The 14,142-nt window shown below is 33.7% G+C and overlaps 3 protein-coding genes across 6 annotated transcripts; 2 read left to right on the forward strand and 1 right to left on the reverse strand.

Annotated features, from left to right (window-relative positions):
- The first annotated feature begins 2,902 nt into the window (after nucleotides 1-2,902).
- Nucleotides 2,903-5,801, forward strand: LOC146723391 (uncharacterized). The gene is made up of 6 exons (XM_085482277.1): nucleotides 2,903-3,007; nucleotides 3,096-3,302; nucleotides 3,630-3,833; nucleotides 3,976-4,275; nucleotides 4,419-4,655; nucleotides 4,860-5,801. Exons 2-6 carry the CDS (start codon nucleotides 3,279-3,281, stop codon nucleotides 5,043-5,045), a joined length of 951 nt encoding a protein of 316 aa, XP_085338403.1. The 5' UTR covers nucleotides 2,903-3,007; nucleotides 3,096-3,278; the 3' UTR covers nucleotides 5,046-5,801.
- LOC114944029 (uncharacterized) lies at nucleotides 5,599-11,507 on the reverse strand. Its single transcript, XM_029319734.2, is given in 8 exon segments — nucleotides 5,599-6,646; nucleotides 6,920-8,940; nucleotides 9,153-9,296; nucleotides 9,384-9,783; nucleotides 9,785-10,124; nucleotides 10,249-10,587; nucleotides 10,736-10,807; nucleotides 11,444-11,507. Coding segments are annotated over 7 exon segments (3,501 nt in total). The 5' UTR covers nucleotides 10,768-10,807; nucleotides 11,444-11,507; the 3' UTR covers nucleotides 5,599-6,421.
- On the forward strand, nucleotides 11,134-13,586 carry LOC114944030 (NUBP iron-sulfur cluster assembly factor, mitochondrial). Of its 4 annotated transcripts, none has more exons than XM_029319735.2 (4): nucleotides 11,134-11,365; nucleotides 12,329-12,660; nucleotides 12,736-13,109; nucleotides 13,294-13,586. In XM_029319735.2, the coding sequence occupies exons 1-4, from the start codon at nucleotides 11,258-11,260 to the stop codon at nucleotides 13,461-13,463; spliced, it is 984 nt and encodes a 327-aa protein (XP_029175568.1). In that variant the 5' UTR covers nucleotides 11,134-11,257; the 3' UTR covers nucleotides 13,464-13,586. The 4 variants fall into 4 exon arrangements, with proteins under 4 accessions (XP_029175568.1, XP_085338402.1, XP_029175570.1 ...); XM_085482276.1 differs by having other exon boundaries at nucleotides 11,234-11,394; XM_029319737.2 differs by having other exon boundaries at nucleotides 11,355-11,372.
- The last annotated feature ends 556 nt before the right edge of the window (nucleotides 13,587-14,142 follow it).

Here is a 14,142-nt window from a genome sequence, read left to right on the forward strand (position 1 = left end):
TACGACTCGGCATGAGAATTTTAAATATCTCTAAGTTTGACACTTTGTAAATTTTTCGCTTCAAGATCGACATCTTCGCTTAAAGACTTCAATTCGCACTTGGAAATGTCGTGTGTTTAGTATATTAATGTGAATTTGACAGGTGACTTTATAGAATTAATTTTTTAATACGGAAAATGATAGTACTTCGATCGCAAGTCTCGTCAATATAAGAATCAAAATTTAAAATTGTGACCCAACTTTAAAATAATGCAAATCCGAATACGCAGTATTATTTAATATCGTTTCTAATTGTGGAAAGTGATTTTCGTTTCGCTTGTAGTTGTACGCTTTAAAAAATACAGTAGTTTAAAGAAAACTGTCAAAGTTGATTTTCTTCAAATTTCAAGATTTTCAAATTCTGCTTTTTCCACAAATATATTTTTCGATTGGGAATGTTCTAAACAATAAAAATCGATTCCAAACACGACTGAGCATGTAAATTTTAAATATCTTAAAGTTTGACACTTTTTAAATTTTTTGCTTTGAAATCGATATTAATCTATCTTCGTTTAAAGATTTTTATTTGCACTTGAAAATGTCGTATCTTTAATATATTAACGTAAATGTAACATCAAAGTTTAAGAAATTAATTTTTTAATACGAAAAACGACAGCGTTTCGATCGCAAGTCTCGTCAATGTAAAAATCGAAATTTAAAATTGTGACCCAACTTTAAAATAATGCAAATCCGAATACGCAGTATTATTTAATATCGTTTCTAATTGTGGAAAGTGATTTTCGTTTCGCTTGTAGTTGTACGCTTTAAAAAATACAGTAGTTTAAAGAAAACTGTCAAAGTTGATTTTCTTCAAATTTCAAGATTTTCGAATTCTGTTTTTTCCACAAATATATTTTTCGATTGGGAATGTTCTAAACAATAAGAATCGATTCCAAACACGACTGAGCATGTGAATTTTTAATATCTTAAAGTTTGACACTTTTTAAATTTTTCGCTTCGAAATCGATATTGATCTATCTTCGCTTAAAGATTTTTATTCACACTTGGAAATGTCGTGTCTTTAATATATTAACGTAAATGTGGCACCAGAGTTTAAGAAATTAATTTTTTAATACGGAAAACGACAGCATTTCGATCGCAAGTTATGTACATGTGGCATCTGACTTTAAAGAATTAATACTTTAATACGGAAACTATATTAATTAAAGCTATATACGTGCGCGCGAATGTAAAGAAAAAATTAACTCACATTGCATTAGGTCGATTATCCAAACCTTTCTCCTTTTATACATATATCCACTTTTATATTCCACTGTTGCTCTGCTGTAATCCCATATGGTTTGGCACTGATCACTGCACTGTTTTTCTATTATTTTATATTTGCAATAATTATTTCTCGCACTTCACTACACACAGATGCACTTCGAAATAAACGGACGATACGAAAAAAATAATATCACTTGCGAATGCATTCGGCACTTTTCGACCATCCCACTCGATCACGTTCGATATCGCATTCGCGAATAAAAACACGAACAAAATATCTGTTGAAAAAATATACTTTTCCGATTCCGGAAAAGCGAGCGTCCGAATATTAATCACATTAAACGCATCGAAATGTCCTTAAATTCACTCGTGATGTCTATAGAGGTTAATCGCGACATCTCCCGGCGCGCCACTTCACTCCTTCGCCGCCGGACTCGCACTGACTAATAGCGGCGCTGGCTGAAGTTAGTGACGCCGTGACGTCACGTCAGAATCGGCCGATTTCACGTATCACTACGCGCGGGAGTTTTCAGCGCGTAAATAGTAAATAATATAATCAGCAAATGTATATCATTTTAATTCGCCGAATATATCAATTATGTACATAATTTTAATTACCGAATTTCTATTATGTACATAATTTTAATTTGTCGCATTTTTATTATGCACATAATGTTAATTTTTCCTTTTTTATTATACACATAATTTTAATTCGCCATATTTCTATTATGTAAATAATTAAAATTGTACATAATAGAAATTCGGCCAATTAAATGAACGTGAGATGATGACTCAAGAATATTCAAAATTCGTGATGAGATTAATCTCGCGCTTACTATCGCGATCACGATGCATCGCATTTATACCGATTAATTAACGGCACTAATATTAAATTACTCACACGAGTTCGCGGATCGGCAGGTGTTACAAATTCTTTGCTCACAAACAATGCGAAAGTGAACTAGATGGCAGCACCTCCATTCAATTACGTTCGGAAATATACTCACCTAGGGCGATGCGTCCGATTAACCAATCAGGACAGAGATCCTCGCTCTCCAATTGGTCTGTCCAATTCACTTTGACCAATGGAAGAAATTTTATAATAAATTCTTTATATATATAATGAACACAATTTTTTCATCTAATTTCTATATTATATATATATTATTAATTATTATATAATATAATATATATTATTATATATTATTATATATTATTATATATTATATAAATTATATATATATATATATATATATATATATATATATATATATATATTATATATATTACATATATATTATATATTATTATATAAACATAATTTTATTTCTTAAAATTTCTTAAATATATATATATATATATATATATATATATATTACATATATATTATATATTATTATATAAACATAATTTTATTTCTTAAAATTTCTTTTGTACATAATTTTATTTTGCTGGATTTTTGTCATGTACATTATTTTAATTAATGATACCTAGGGGTCGATTGTGTAATTTTTTCTAAAGTAAAAATGTGAAAAGTGAAAAATTTCTTCCAATCACACATCGATTTTATTTTAAAATCAATGCGTGATTGGTGGAAATTTTTCACTTTTCACGTTTTCACTTTAGAAAAAGTTACACAATCGACCCCCTAGTCAGTGATAAACCTACATAAATATGAACATCAGAGAAACCTATATCATATGTCATTTGTCACGTTATTATATTAAAACATATTTAATATGTATGTACACGGTTTTAAATTCATTTATCAAATCCAAGTCTTATAAATGTAATAATGCTTTAATTTTTGCTTCTAAATCTGCCTATAGTTTTATTCCAACGTAGATCGTAGCATAATAAAAACGGAAGAAAGGGGAATCCCCCCTCCTGCCACGAAAGAAATATAGAGAATAATTTCATATATAAATAAGATAAGGAATATTGTTTTGTCGATCGTTTGTTTGTTTAAACATTTTATTCGTGTTTTTAATTCGAAATCGAGTTAAGTCACAATGGTAGAAGAAATTCGTGTTATGGTATAGTATATATATATTACATATATTAGCACTTTTAGTATATTCACAATTTTTTCAATATATGTTATTGTCTTATATCATAATTAATTGTTTTTTAATGTATTCTTAACAACAAATTAACTAACTGCTCATTGATAATTAAATCATGATAACATTTAATTTTATGTTCAAGAAATAAATATTTTTCCAGTATAATAATGTTGTAATTTTACATATATATATAGATAAAAAATTTATTGTTTCTCTCTCTCTCTCTCTCTCTCTCTCACCAATTATATTGTACTGTAGCATACATAATTTTTTCATAATTAATTCTGATTATTTCAGTGGTGTGATACATTAGAAGAATTGCTTCAATGTCCTGTATGCTTAGATACAACGCAAGGTACAAAAGTTCAATGTACAAACGGACATCACATATGCCATCCATGTAGAGTACAGTTACAAATATGTCCTATATGCAAATCCTCTTTTATTCTTACAAGAAATTTGGCAGTAGAACAACTGGCAGCTAAATTGAGCGACATAAAGGTATACAGTCCTTATTATTTTCTTAATAATATAATGACAATAAACTAATAATAAAATATACTAGAATAATTTGAGCATAATATCCTTTTTAAATTATGCTCTATAAATGATATAATTTGAAAGAAAGTATTATCACTTTTAGCTGTCATTACTGCATCCATATCATGAGCTCAATAGAAGAATTTTACATAATAAAGTATGCGTAGCCACTCAAACTGAGATTGTCTCCATGCCATCAACATCTTCTGCTTGTCAAACTGAACCTGTAAATCAAGCTGAATCTGTTACTCCGAGAAGTGAACAAAGAAAGCCAATGATAAATGTAGCACCCAGAGTAGGGAAAGGAGCATTTCCTTGTCGAATTGGTTCCTGCACAGTGGAATTACCACATGGAAGAATCATTGGTCATTTAAGATATCACCATAAAGATGTATATTATGAGGTATTGTTTAATTAATTTTATGAATTATGCTAATTGATGAAATTGATTATAATTGATAATAATTTCTTAAATTTCATTGATCTAAAATTGATTTGAGATGATTGTTCTCTTGTTTGGATCTGCATGATTAAATATAATTACAGTTCAGCACAAAAGGTACTGTATTTAAAAGAAAGTGGAGTCTAGAATATATCTTGAATCGGGATTATGATTTTGCATTTCAAATCAAAGAGATGGGTCTCTTTTTTTTAAATGTCACTATAAGTCAGTTAGGTGATCTAATAGCTTCTGTCCAAATTGTCAATTGTACTGATGTAAGCAAACAGTTTGCTTATACATTTGAGGCAGTTGGAGCAATAAATGCCTCTTACAGCGGTCAGGTAATACTATTTTCACACTTATTTACATGATTTCGTATAAAGAGAGAGCTCATTTTTTATATTTTCCGATTAATAATAAAAATTTTTACAAATAAATTTTTAATATTGAACATTATTTCTTTTTTTTTAAAAGTAGATAATATATCAAACTAATAAAAATTGATAATATATATTAAATTATTAAAAATTTATACTTTTTAATAGGTAAAGTCATGTCGACTCAGAAGAGAGTGCATTTATAATGATTGTCTGCATATACGTGTAAACGATATGCGCCACATAATCGACAATAAAAACTTTTTTCATTGCAACCTTACATTAAAGCGTAGAGTTAATTATTATAAGACTACCGCACAAGATATCGATATGCCCGTATTTGAAGACGTTTAATTTAAGAAACAATTTGTGACATATATATATATATAAAATTGCATGCTGAACACTATGAATTTGTTGATAAAAATTGAATGTAACTTTATTTTTTGCTTTTACCAAACATAATGTTCCGATAAAAATAATTAGGGTTTTTATTTAATTAATATAATATAAAACAAACTTTTAATTATTTAATATAGTATGTTAGATTAAGAACGCGTTTTTTGTTGAAATAAGTATAGTTTTAGATTATATTTTGGTCTTATATATTGATACTGTCTAATTAATAGATTAGAGAAGCATTTAAGAGAAAGAACTTTTCATCATAGATTGCAGGAACAGATGCAATCATGCAAATAATGTGACAGGTTTTCGTCAAATAATTTTTAACGTATAATTTTATTACAAAACCATAATAAGACAATTCTGTATTGAAAAACTAGGAAAGAGAAAAAAAATGACATTTTTTACTTGCTACACTTTCTCTGTAGTCACTCTCCAAAATATAACAGTATCAGAAATGTTGAATAAACGAGAATTTTAAGAACTTGTTATGACAAAACGAGAGAACACTGCAATATGTATGTATTATATAATTATGACATATATGTGATATAACTTACATATAATATTACAGAAATAAAACTTGTTAATGAAATATTTTTGTATAATGTGAAATAAAGTTATTACAATTTAAACAAAAACGATGTTCGATCAACATTATTATCATTTATCCATCTAATTTTTAAATACAGGATCTCGGCATTTAAACTGCTGCAAAACTGCAACAACAAAACTGTGCACCGCTGATATAATAGAAAAGGTTTTAATCAATCATTCATGTTTATTGTGAATTTTCTAAATACATCAGCAAAACAAAATTCACGCGTCTCTCGCTTGTAATTAACATCTACGTTTTCATTTATTTCCTGCATACTAATTAATGTACGTTAAGAAGCTACTGTATTTTTTGCATCTCTATTAATTTTTTTTCCTGTTGCTTGCTTATTTATTTCCATACAAATTAAAGTATTGCGGTTAAATCGTCGTCTTTCATTCCTTCGTCTTGTTTTTCTTAATTTGCAAGAAATCCAAAAATCACGCAATAATGTACTTAAAGTCTGTCGTAGATCTGTCACATGCGATTACAAAATAAACGAAGATTATATTACCTCTGCGCATATCATAATGCCACGAGGACAACAGGCTGCATCTTATATATAGTCGAGCTCGGTATCCACTCTTTCTACATATCTTTGGAGAATTTTGCGCATTTCTCGCATCGAATAATTAAGTGATTTGTTTTCGTCGCCGCGATTACTTAAATCGGCATACGCTGAATGCGAAATTACACTGCTTGGCCTCCTTTAATCGGATTTCGGCGCGTCCCTTCAAGTGGTCCCACCCTCGCGCAGCGACTTCTGCTGCTCGAGAAGCCGTTCTAACGGGGAAGGACCCGGTCCAGACCACAGAGACTGCTGATGTAGTCGTGCCTTCATTTGATCTTGACTGGTCGAATTCGTATTGATCGGCGTGTTGACGGTGCTCCAGGTGTTGCTACTAAACAAGGAATAAGTATTGCCGGTGCTCACGGGTTGGGACGGCTTCTGCTCAACCTAGAAGATATCATATGTTTTTACTTCATTATCTCATATACAAAGAGAGAGAGTACATAGAGATATAAAACAATTATAATATAATAAATTTCTACATAATTATAAATATTTTTTATTTTATTTAAAATTTATATATTTAAAAAATATATAAATAAATTTCCATATAAATGCAGTATATAAAATTAACTGCTGTAAATAATTTTGACATTAATCTCAATTTTCTTTAAAAATATGTATTATATCACTCTTGATGACAATAATGACAATACTTACTTCAAACAATCTGGAGTCCTCGAAATTATTTCCTGCCATAAGATGTCTGCCGTGCTGTCCGTTTTGTTGTTGCTGCTGGTAATTTTTACCCGGCGTCAACGGCACCCTATTCGCCATATTTCCGAGGGTAGACGAGTCGCTCCAGTTCGAGAACGCATTCTCATTAACAATGGAATCCTTCATGTGCATCTGAGCCGTGGTGTTACCAGCCGGACCCCACCAAGCAATTGGTGGTTGAGGAGGTCGACTGTCCCTCCATAAATTAAAGTGTTCTGTCGGCTCGTAGTTGCAGAACATGTTATAATTATTCGTCACTGGCTGTTGCTGCGGCGGTGGTTGATTCTTGTTAACTATCTTCTGGTTTGGGAATTGAAAGTCCATCGTCTCGGCATTGTTCTTGTAAAACGACGGTGACGGCTGATTTTGCGACAGTGGACCCTGACCGACGAAAGTCTGGCTCTGATTAAAATGATTCTGATTAAAATTAAGCTGAAAGTTCGATCCGCTCGTTGGACTCTGCGAACTGTTCACCAGGGTTGTTAAGCTCGATTGCTGGGGATCCTTCTCGTACACTGATGGCAATGTCGACATCATCGCAGGCACGTTTGCCATACCTGGACTACCGTTCAACTGACTGTGCATGCTATTCGATCTAGAATTGCTCTGCATTATGTTCTGCTGCTGTTGCTGCTGCAATCCGATAGCGTGATTCTGTTGTTCCACATTGATGCTCGCCTGTAGCCCCATATTATTCGCCGGCAGATTTATATTAGGCTGCAACATGCTCGGCTGAGCGGGCGAACCTAATCGCATGCTTTGTTGTATCATCTGCACAGAGGGCACACTTTGCGGCATCCTCTGATGCAAAGGTCTGCTCTGACTGATTGAGTGATGTATCCCGTTGATGCTCTGCGGTATCGCTGTAACCGGTTGTCCATTATTGCTAAGCTGTCCCTGCATCTGATAATGCGGCGATCGGTTCGTCATGAAGTTGTTGGCGAACTGCGGATTCTGTGCGTTGAATGACTGATTCGGATAGCACACCGGTCCCAATCCGGTCGAGGTCTGTTGATTTGTAATCTGCGTAGTTATATTGCCGGCGTGCAACTGCGGGAGCATTTGTTGAGCAACTTGCTGAGCTTGTTGCTCTTTGACCACCACCAATTGAGTAGGCATGGGGATGTTGGGCGGCAATGTTGGTTTCACGGATCTCTGCTGACTCTGAACTAACGGGGACTGGCTCTGCGAACCAGTGGACATCATTGACAGTCGAGTCGGAGCGCTAACAACAGAATTGTTCGTACTAGAAGCCTCGTTAGTCTTAGGCATCTCTAGAATCGGTGTCGGTTTATTCGCCATGGAAGTGTTAATCGGTGCAACGACCGTCGCTTTCGTCTTCTTATCATTCTCTTCCTCGACGATCACGGGCGACACGTTCTTGAACGTTACCTGCTTCTGCTCGGTCTCCGCGCGACGCATAATCGCCTGCATCGCAATATTTTGCCGCGGCTTTCTCGCGCTGGAAGATGGAAGAGAGCATGCCTCGGCGCCGCTGGTTTCGGAGTCACGGTTCCGTTCCAAGGAACCCTGGGGCTTAAGAATGCCTTGAAAGATCTTCTTATCAACAGGAATCTCGGCATCGGTTTCCGTAGAACTTTTGCTGCTAGCTGCTTCAGATAGCACCGGGCTCATCGAGGTGTTCAGTTGTTTCAGTTCCTTGTTCAGACTTAGTTCCTCGAGTTCCTTCATTAATTCGTTGCTGGGCCCAACGCCGTTACTCATAGATGTGAATCTGCTCTCGCCTGTCTTCTCCTCCGTCGTAATCGAGATCGGCGCAGATCCATTGATGCGATTCTGAGCGAGACAACGGCCCAGATGCAGAATGCGCACGGCACGCAATTTGTTTAACATCGCGGTGTCGCCTTCCAACGCAGTATTCGTGAATCTGAGGTTCTCGAAACTTTTTTCCAACGGCAAGAAACCCTGAAGGTCGCGATCTTCTGGCAGTGGCACTACAGCATCTGTGTTTATTATATTTCATTAAATTCATCTTAGAGAGAAAGAAAAGAAAAAGTAAGAGAATTTTTTAGCGATATTAATATATATATATTTTTTTATATACGCCAAAAGTTATTTTCTACTATAAACTTTATTGTCAAACAATTAAATCTTCATTAATTATATTCAAAATATGCAAGAAGATAATTTTACAGTGCAAAGTAAAATTACTTACACTCGTCATGCTTAAAATCCACCACACAATTCTGCAGAGCATTCAAAAGCACGCAGAGGCTGGGCCATATTTGTAATCTTGATGTAAAAGCAACTTCCTCCAAAACCGTGGGTTTTATATTGATCCAATCAAGGCACAGTTTTACTATAAAGAAAAAAAATTAGCTGTGCCTTATTTTATTGCAATCTGCAATCAATTGAAAACTGCGACCTATACACAAGGTATACTTACTAGAAGGCAACGCAAAATACTCGATGATAGAGTTCTTTATCGTATAGACGGGTAACAATAAAGCAGACAGAGTGCCTGCGATTAGGTCCAGTATACAATCACGGGCCATTTTTTCATCGTTAGTCAGTTGTTCGTTTTTGAGTAATTCTGTGTTATCCGGGCCACTTCCGGCCGCGTGTTGCAGAGCATATAGATTTATCACCAACATCTGTATCAGCATCCACGGACTGAAACTCTCGGTAGCGACCAATGCAGTTAACGTTTCCGTCAACTGTTTACTGTACGAGCACGCGAGCTTCAAGTCGCCAAAATTGTGAATTATTCCGTGCAATTTCAGAAAGACAGCGATGTACTCCTGAGAGTTCAACTTGGTCTTGCCGTCGATATTAAAAGATTTGTCAGTTCAAGGCGGACGACAGAGTCGTGGCGAGATTCGCCGTAGCGACAGGAAAGGGATGCTTGACAGCTACTGAACGTGCATAATGAAACACTGTTCCCAATTTGTCACCGCGAGATGCTTCTAGGAGGGCCAGTTGATTATAAGGCTGTCCGCTGGATGGTGACAACGAAACAGCGTGTCTATAGAACATCTCAGCTTGCTTGCTTTCATTTCTATATCGTGCGATGTCACCCAAATGTACAAGGCAATATTGGCAAGCATAAAAACAAGACGACTTGTGAGGTGGAGATAATTTTTCAACAGCCTTCCACGGGGACGTGTAACCATATACATAACCCTTCCTGGAAGAATTGATTAGATATTCTTAATAATGAAATAATATAATGAAAATATATTCTTAATAAATTTCTATAAAATTGAACGCAAAATATATACAATTATACTTATGTATTAAAGATCATGTACCTTCTAAATGGTAGATCCAAATCAAATACAGTGCAAATTTCCTGTAACAGGGTCAAATAAAAACCACTGGCCGCTTCTAAGCACCAACTGAGCAATGCTTGCGATTCACCACGCTTGGGGTTCTTCCTGTCCTTGGCCTGTGACTGCAGAGTCGCTATGTAGTTCTTAAATCCAAGATTCCATAGCTCCTGCTCGACCTTCCTATCCAGGGCGTATTCCAAATCCAGTATGAGGACTTGTTGATATATCTTTTGCAGCTGTTGCTGACATACCCAGGCATCATTGTCGTTCAACAGATCCTTGCAGCGCTGAACTTTATCCTTCAATGGTTCTGCTTTCCTGTTCAAACACATTTATTTCACATATTAATAAAATAATAAAAAATAATAAAAAATAATTCACATTAATAAAATAAGAAAAAATAACTTAATTAATCAAATACAAATTGAAAGTGTCTTGTATCTTGAAGCTGCACATTGAAACTTACTTGAGAGCCTGAACAGCTGCCTTTAGGCCCATATTCCGTCTTCCCTGCACGGTCAAATGCAACGTCCTTCACCTGCAAATTTTATATTCGCTACATTAATATCCCGCTCGAGAAAAGATGGTAGAATTAAATTCCGCCGTAAATTCTTGCAAAATGAAATACTTGGAAGACTTCTTTCCCTTAACCTCTAATCGAGGATTGACTTCGACTTTCGATTAAAATCGTCACGCGATAAGCGTTCGGCGAAGATAAAGCAATAGCGCAAACAAACCTACGTCTCATCATTAACACCGTCATAATCATCATCATCGATTTCGATCAGCAACACGTCCCAATCAAAACAGATCGCGCTCGGCAGAAAGTTGATTAAATGGACGCCATTTTTTTTTTCCAGCGTACTAAAAGTACAAATAAGCGCAATCCGGGCGCAACTTGCGTAAAGTAGAAATCTACCCTCACTTCATCCTAACCTGACCCAACCCTGACAGTTCAAAACGTCGCGCTGTCTTCTGCTGGACGCGGATGACAGTCGCGCGCGAATTTTTTCTTCGCGACGAAAAATCGACGACTCATCGTCTCTCGCACCTTTTGTCATTTGTCATCGTCGGAAATCATTGTCGAGATTTAGAGGTTACCTGTGTGTGTGTGTTTTTTCTCTCGTACGTGTAAATTGTATTATATATAATATGTGTGTATGCGCGTACATACGTGTCTGCGAAAGATGGAGCGGAAATTATCGGAGAAATGATAACCGCGACGCGACGTTTTGACGTTTCGAACGATAAAAAACTTACTTCCGCACATTTTTGCACGACGCTGCCGATCTTTCAACGCGCCTCCAACGTTGACAGATGGAAGCTTTTGAAAAAAAAACTTGCGTCACACGCTCTCGCCGCGCGACTATTTTTGCGAAATTTTGCTACTTTTTTCGAAATTACGATGACAGAAAAAAGAACGGAAAGATAAAAACTTTCGACTCTCTTCACGAGCAAGACGTTTAAAATGCCAGTATAATTTTTGATTTGTGCATTTTTGATATGATGCGTTGTATATTTCGCGTTTCGCACACGAGGTTATAAATTGACTCGTGAAAAAATGTTGAATATTATTGCGAGACCGCGTTTAGGCGAATTTTTAAAGCATCTTCAGCGGCAACGATACAAAAAAGTAAATATGCAAGGATTCTGATAAGATTAAAGTGACATTAGAGTTCCTAGATACATATTTGAAAATCTCATGTCATGAAACTTGTTTGTACTTTTTCTCGACAAGCATTTGATAAACAATTAAAAGATTTTTTGATTTAAAAATTACTTTATTTAATTATTCAATAAAATTATATTTAATAAAAAAGAATTTATACTTATATTTAATAAAGAAGAATTTATACTTTGTCTTGACAAGCATTTAATAAACAATTAAAAGATCTTTTGATTTAAAAAATAATTATTCAATTAAAAAATTTATTATTTAATAAATTTTTTAATTGAATAATTATTTTTTATAAATTATTTAATAAAAAAAAAAAGAAAAATTTATAATCATCTTATCAAAAAAATCTTGTTAGTTCTTTCTTATTCATGCTTTTCTCAGTACAACACAACAACTGACACAGCGAAGACTAGGCAGGAAAATGCAGAGGCCAGACAGAAGGAAATCATGGCACGTGGACTTCCTAAACGAAAACGAATAAAGGGCGTTAAACAAATTTTGTTAGTTGCGTCTGGTAAAGGTGGAGTTGGAAAATCAACAACCGCTGTAAATTTAGCAACAGCCTTGAAAATTATTGAACCAAAAAAGTCGATTGGATTACTAGATGCCGATGTCTTTGGACCTTCCATACCATTAATGATGAATATATACGAATCACCTGTGATAAATCAAGAGAATCTTATGGAACCTCTTGTAAATTATGGTGTGAAATGGTGATTAATTGTTAAGCGCATTAAAATGATTCGATAAATGGGTCTATGCTATACAATTTTATATTTTACTTGCAGCATGTCCATGGGATTCTTAATCGACGAGAAATCACCGGTAGTTTGGAGAGGCCTTATGGTGATGAGTGCATTAGACAAATTGGTGAATCATGTGGCCTGGGGCTCGCTTGATTATCTTGTAATTGACACTCCTCCTGGAACGGGAGATACGCATCTCTCTCTTATTCAGAATTTCTTTATTGCTGGCGCCTTGTTAGTAACAACACCACAAAAGGCTGCGCTAGAAGTGACTAGGAGAGGCGCAAATATGTTCAAGAAATTGGACATACCTGTTGCTGGGATTGTGGAAAACATGAGCACCATTATGTGTCCAAAATGCATGACTGAGATTAATCTCTTTGGCAAAGCCACATTATCATTAGCTAAAGAACTTAGTAAGTAATTATTATATAATATTATAATTAATTATATAAATAATAAAATGTGATTTTTTCTCAATTATAATTGAGTGAATGTTATTTATAACATTATATTATTATTTACATGGGTGTATTTTTATATTAGATATATATATATATATATGTGGATAATATAATATGAATCATATGTATGTCACAGATGTAGATATCTTACAGAAAATACCAATGCATGAAAGCATTGCGGAAAGTTCGGATAATGGTAAACCAATTGTTTTAGCAGCTCCAAAAACTAGACAGGCAGAGGCTTATAAAGAATTAGCAGAACATGTGATTACATTTTTGAATAAGCAAGAAATACATGAAGAATGATTTTATATTCAAGTAATATATTTATTTATTTTCTATCTCTATAAAATCTCTATAAATTTAAAGAATAAAAGACTGTAGCAAAGATTAATTATTTGATAATATAACAAAATTGAATTTATCAAATTATTTCTTTTTATTCTCTCATATGATATGATCATTATAATTATAATACAATAAATGTGCATTTCTTTAAATTATATTTTAACATTAATTTTTTGGTTTAAAAATAATTTCAATTTAAATTTGAATTTAAAATCCTCAAGCTCATATATTTATATATAATTTTGATTTTTCTTGTATTTTATACAAATTTATTAGATATATATTTATATACATATATGAATTTGATTTTTTTGTATTTTATGCAAATTCATAAGATATATATTAATATATATGATTTTGTTTTTTTTTTTGTATTTTATGCGAATTTATCAGATATATATTTACATATATACAATTTTTTTTGTATTATGCAAATTTATCAGATATATATTTGCATGAGCTTGAAGATATATGTATAATGTTGGCCAATGAACATGTGGTTATGAAAGAAATTAATCTTGGAATAAATCTAGGAAACCTCTCCCTGAGAGAGAAGCAAGATAAAGAGAGACGGCAATGAACAATAAATATATTTCATAATAGTAACAGCATTTTTGTCGCAATACATAATTTACAT

This window comes from Nylanderia fulva, unplaced genomic scaffold, assembly GCF_048542155.1.
Source record: "Nylanderia fulva isolate GAGA-0341 unplaced genomic scaffold, ASM4854215v1 Scaffold20, whole genome shotgun sequence".
NCBI classification, from domain to species: domain Eukaryota; kingdom Metazoa; phylum Arthropoda; class Insecta; order Hymenoptera; family Formicidae; genus Nylanderia; species Nylanderia fulva.

What these genes read in the sequence shown, in the direction of transcription:
- LOC146723391 (XM_085482277.1), top strand. Translation starts at nt 3,279, where the DNA reads ATGGTAGAAGAAATTCGTGTTATG. An exon ending in ATAAAGATGTATATTATGAG is followed by an intron (nt 4,276 to 4,418) that starts GTATTGTTTAAT and finishes ATATAATTACAG; the next exon opens with TTCAGCACAAAAGGTACTGT. An exon ending in ATGCCTCTTACAGCGGTCAG is followed by an intron (nt 4,656 to 4,859) that starts GTAATACTATTT and finishes ACTTTTTAATAG; the next exon opens with GTAAAGTCATGTCGACTCAG.
- LOC114944030 (XM_029319735.2), top strand. Translation starts at nt 11,258, where the DNA reads ATGACAGTCGCGCGCGAATTTTTTCTTCGCGACGAAAAATCGACGACT. An exon ending in ATCATTGTCGAGATTTAGAG is followed by an intron (nt 11,366 to 12,328) that starts GTTACCTGTGTG and finishes TGCTTTTCTCAG; the next exon opens with TACAACACAACAACTGACAC. An exon ending in ATCATTAGCTAAAGAACTTA is followed by an intron (nt 13,110 to 13,293) that starts GTAAGTAATTAT and finishes TGTATGTCACAG; the next exon opens with ATGTAGATATCTTACAGAAA.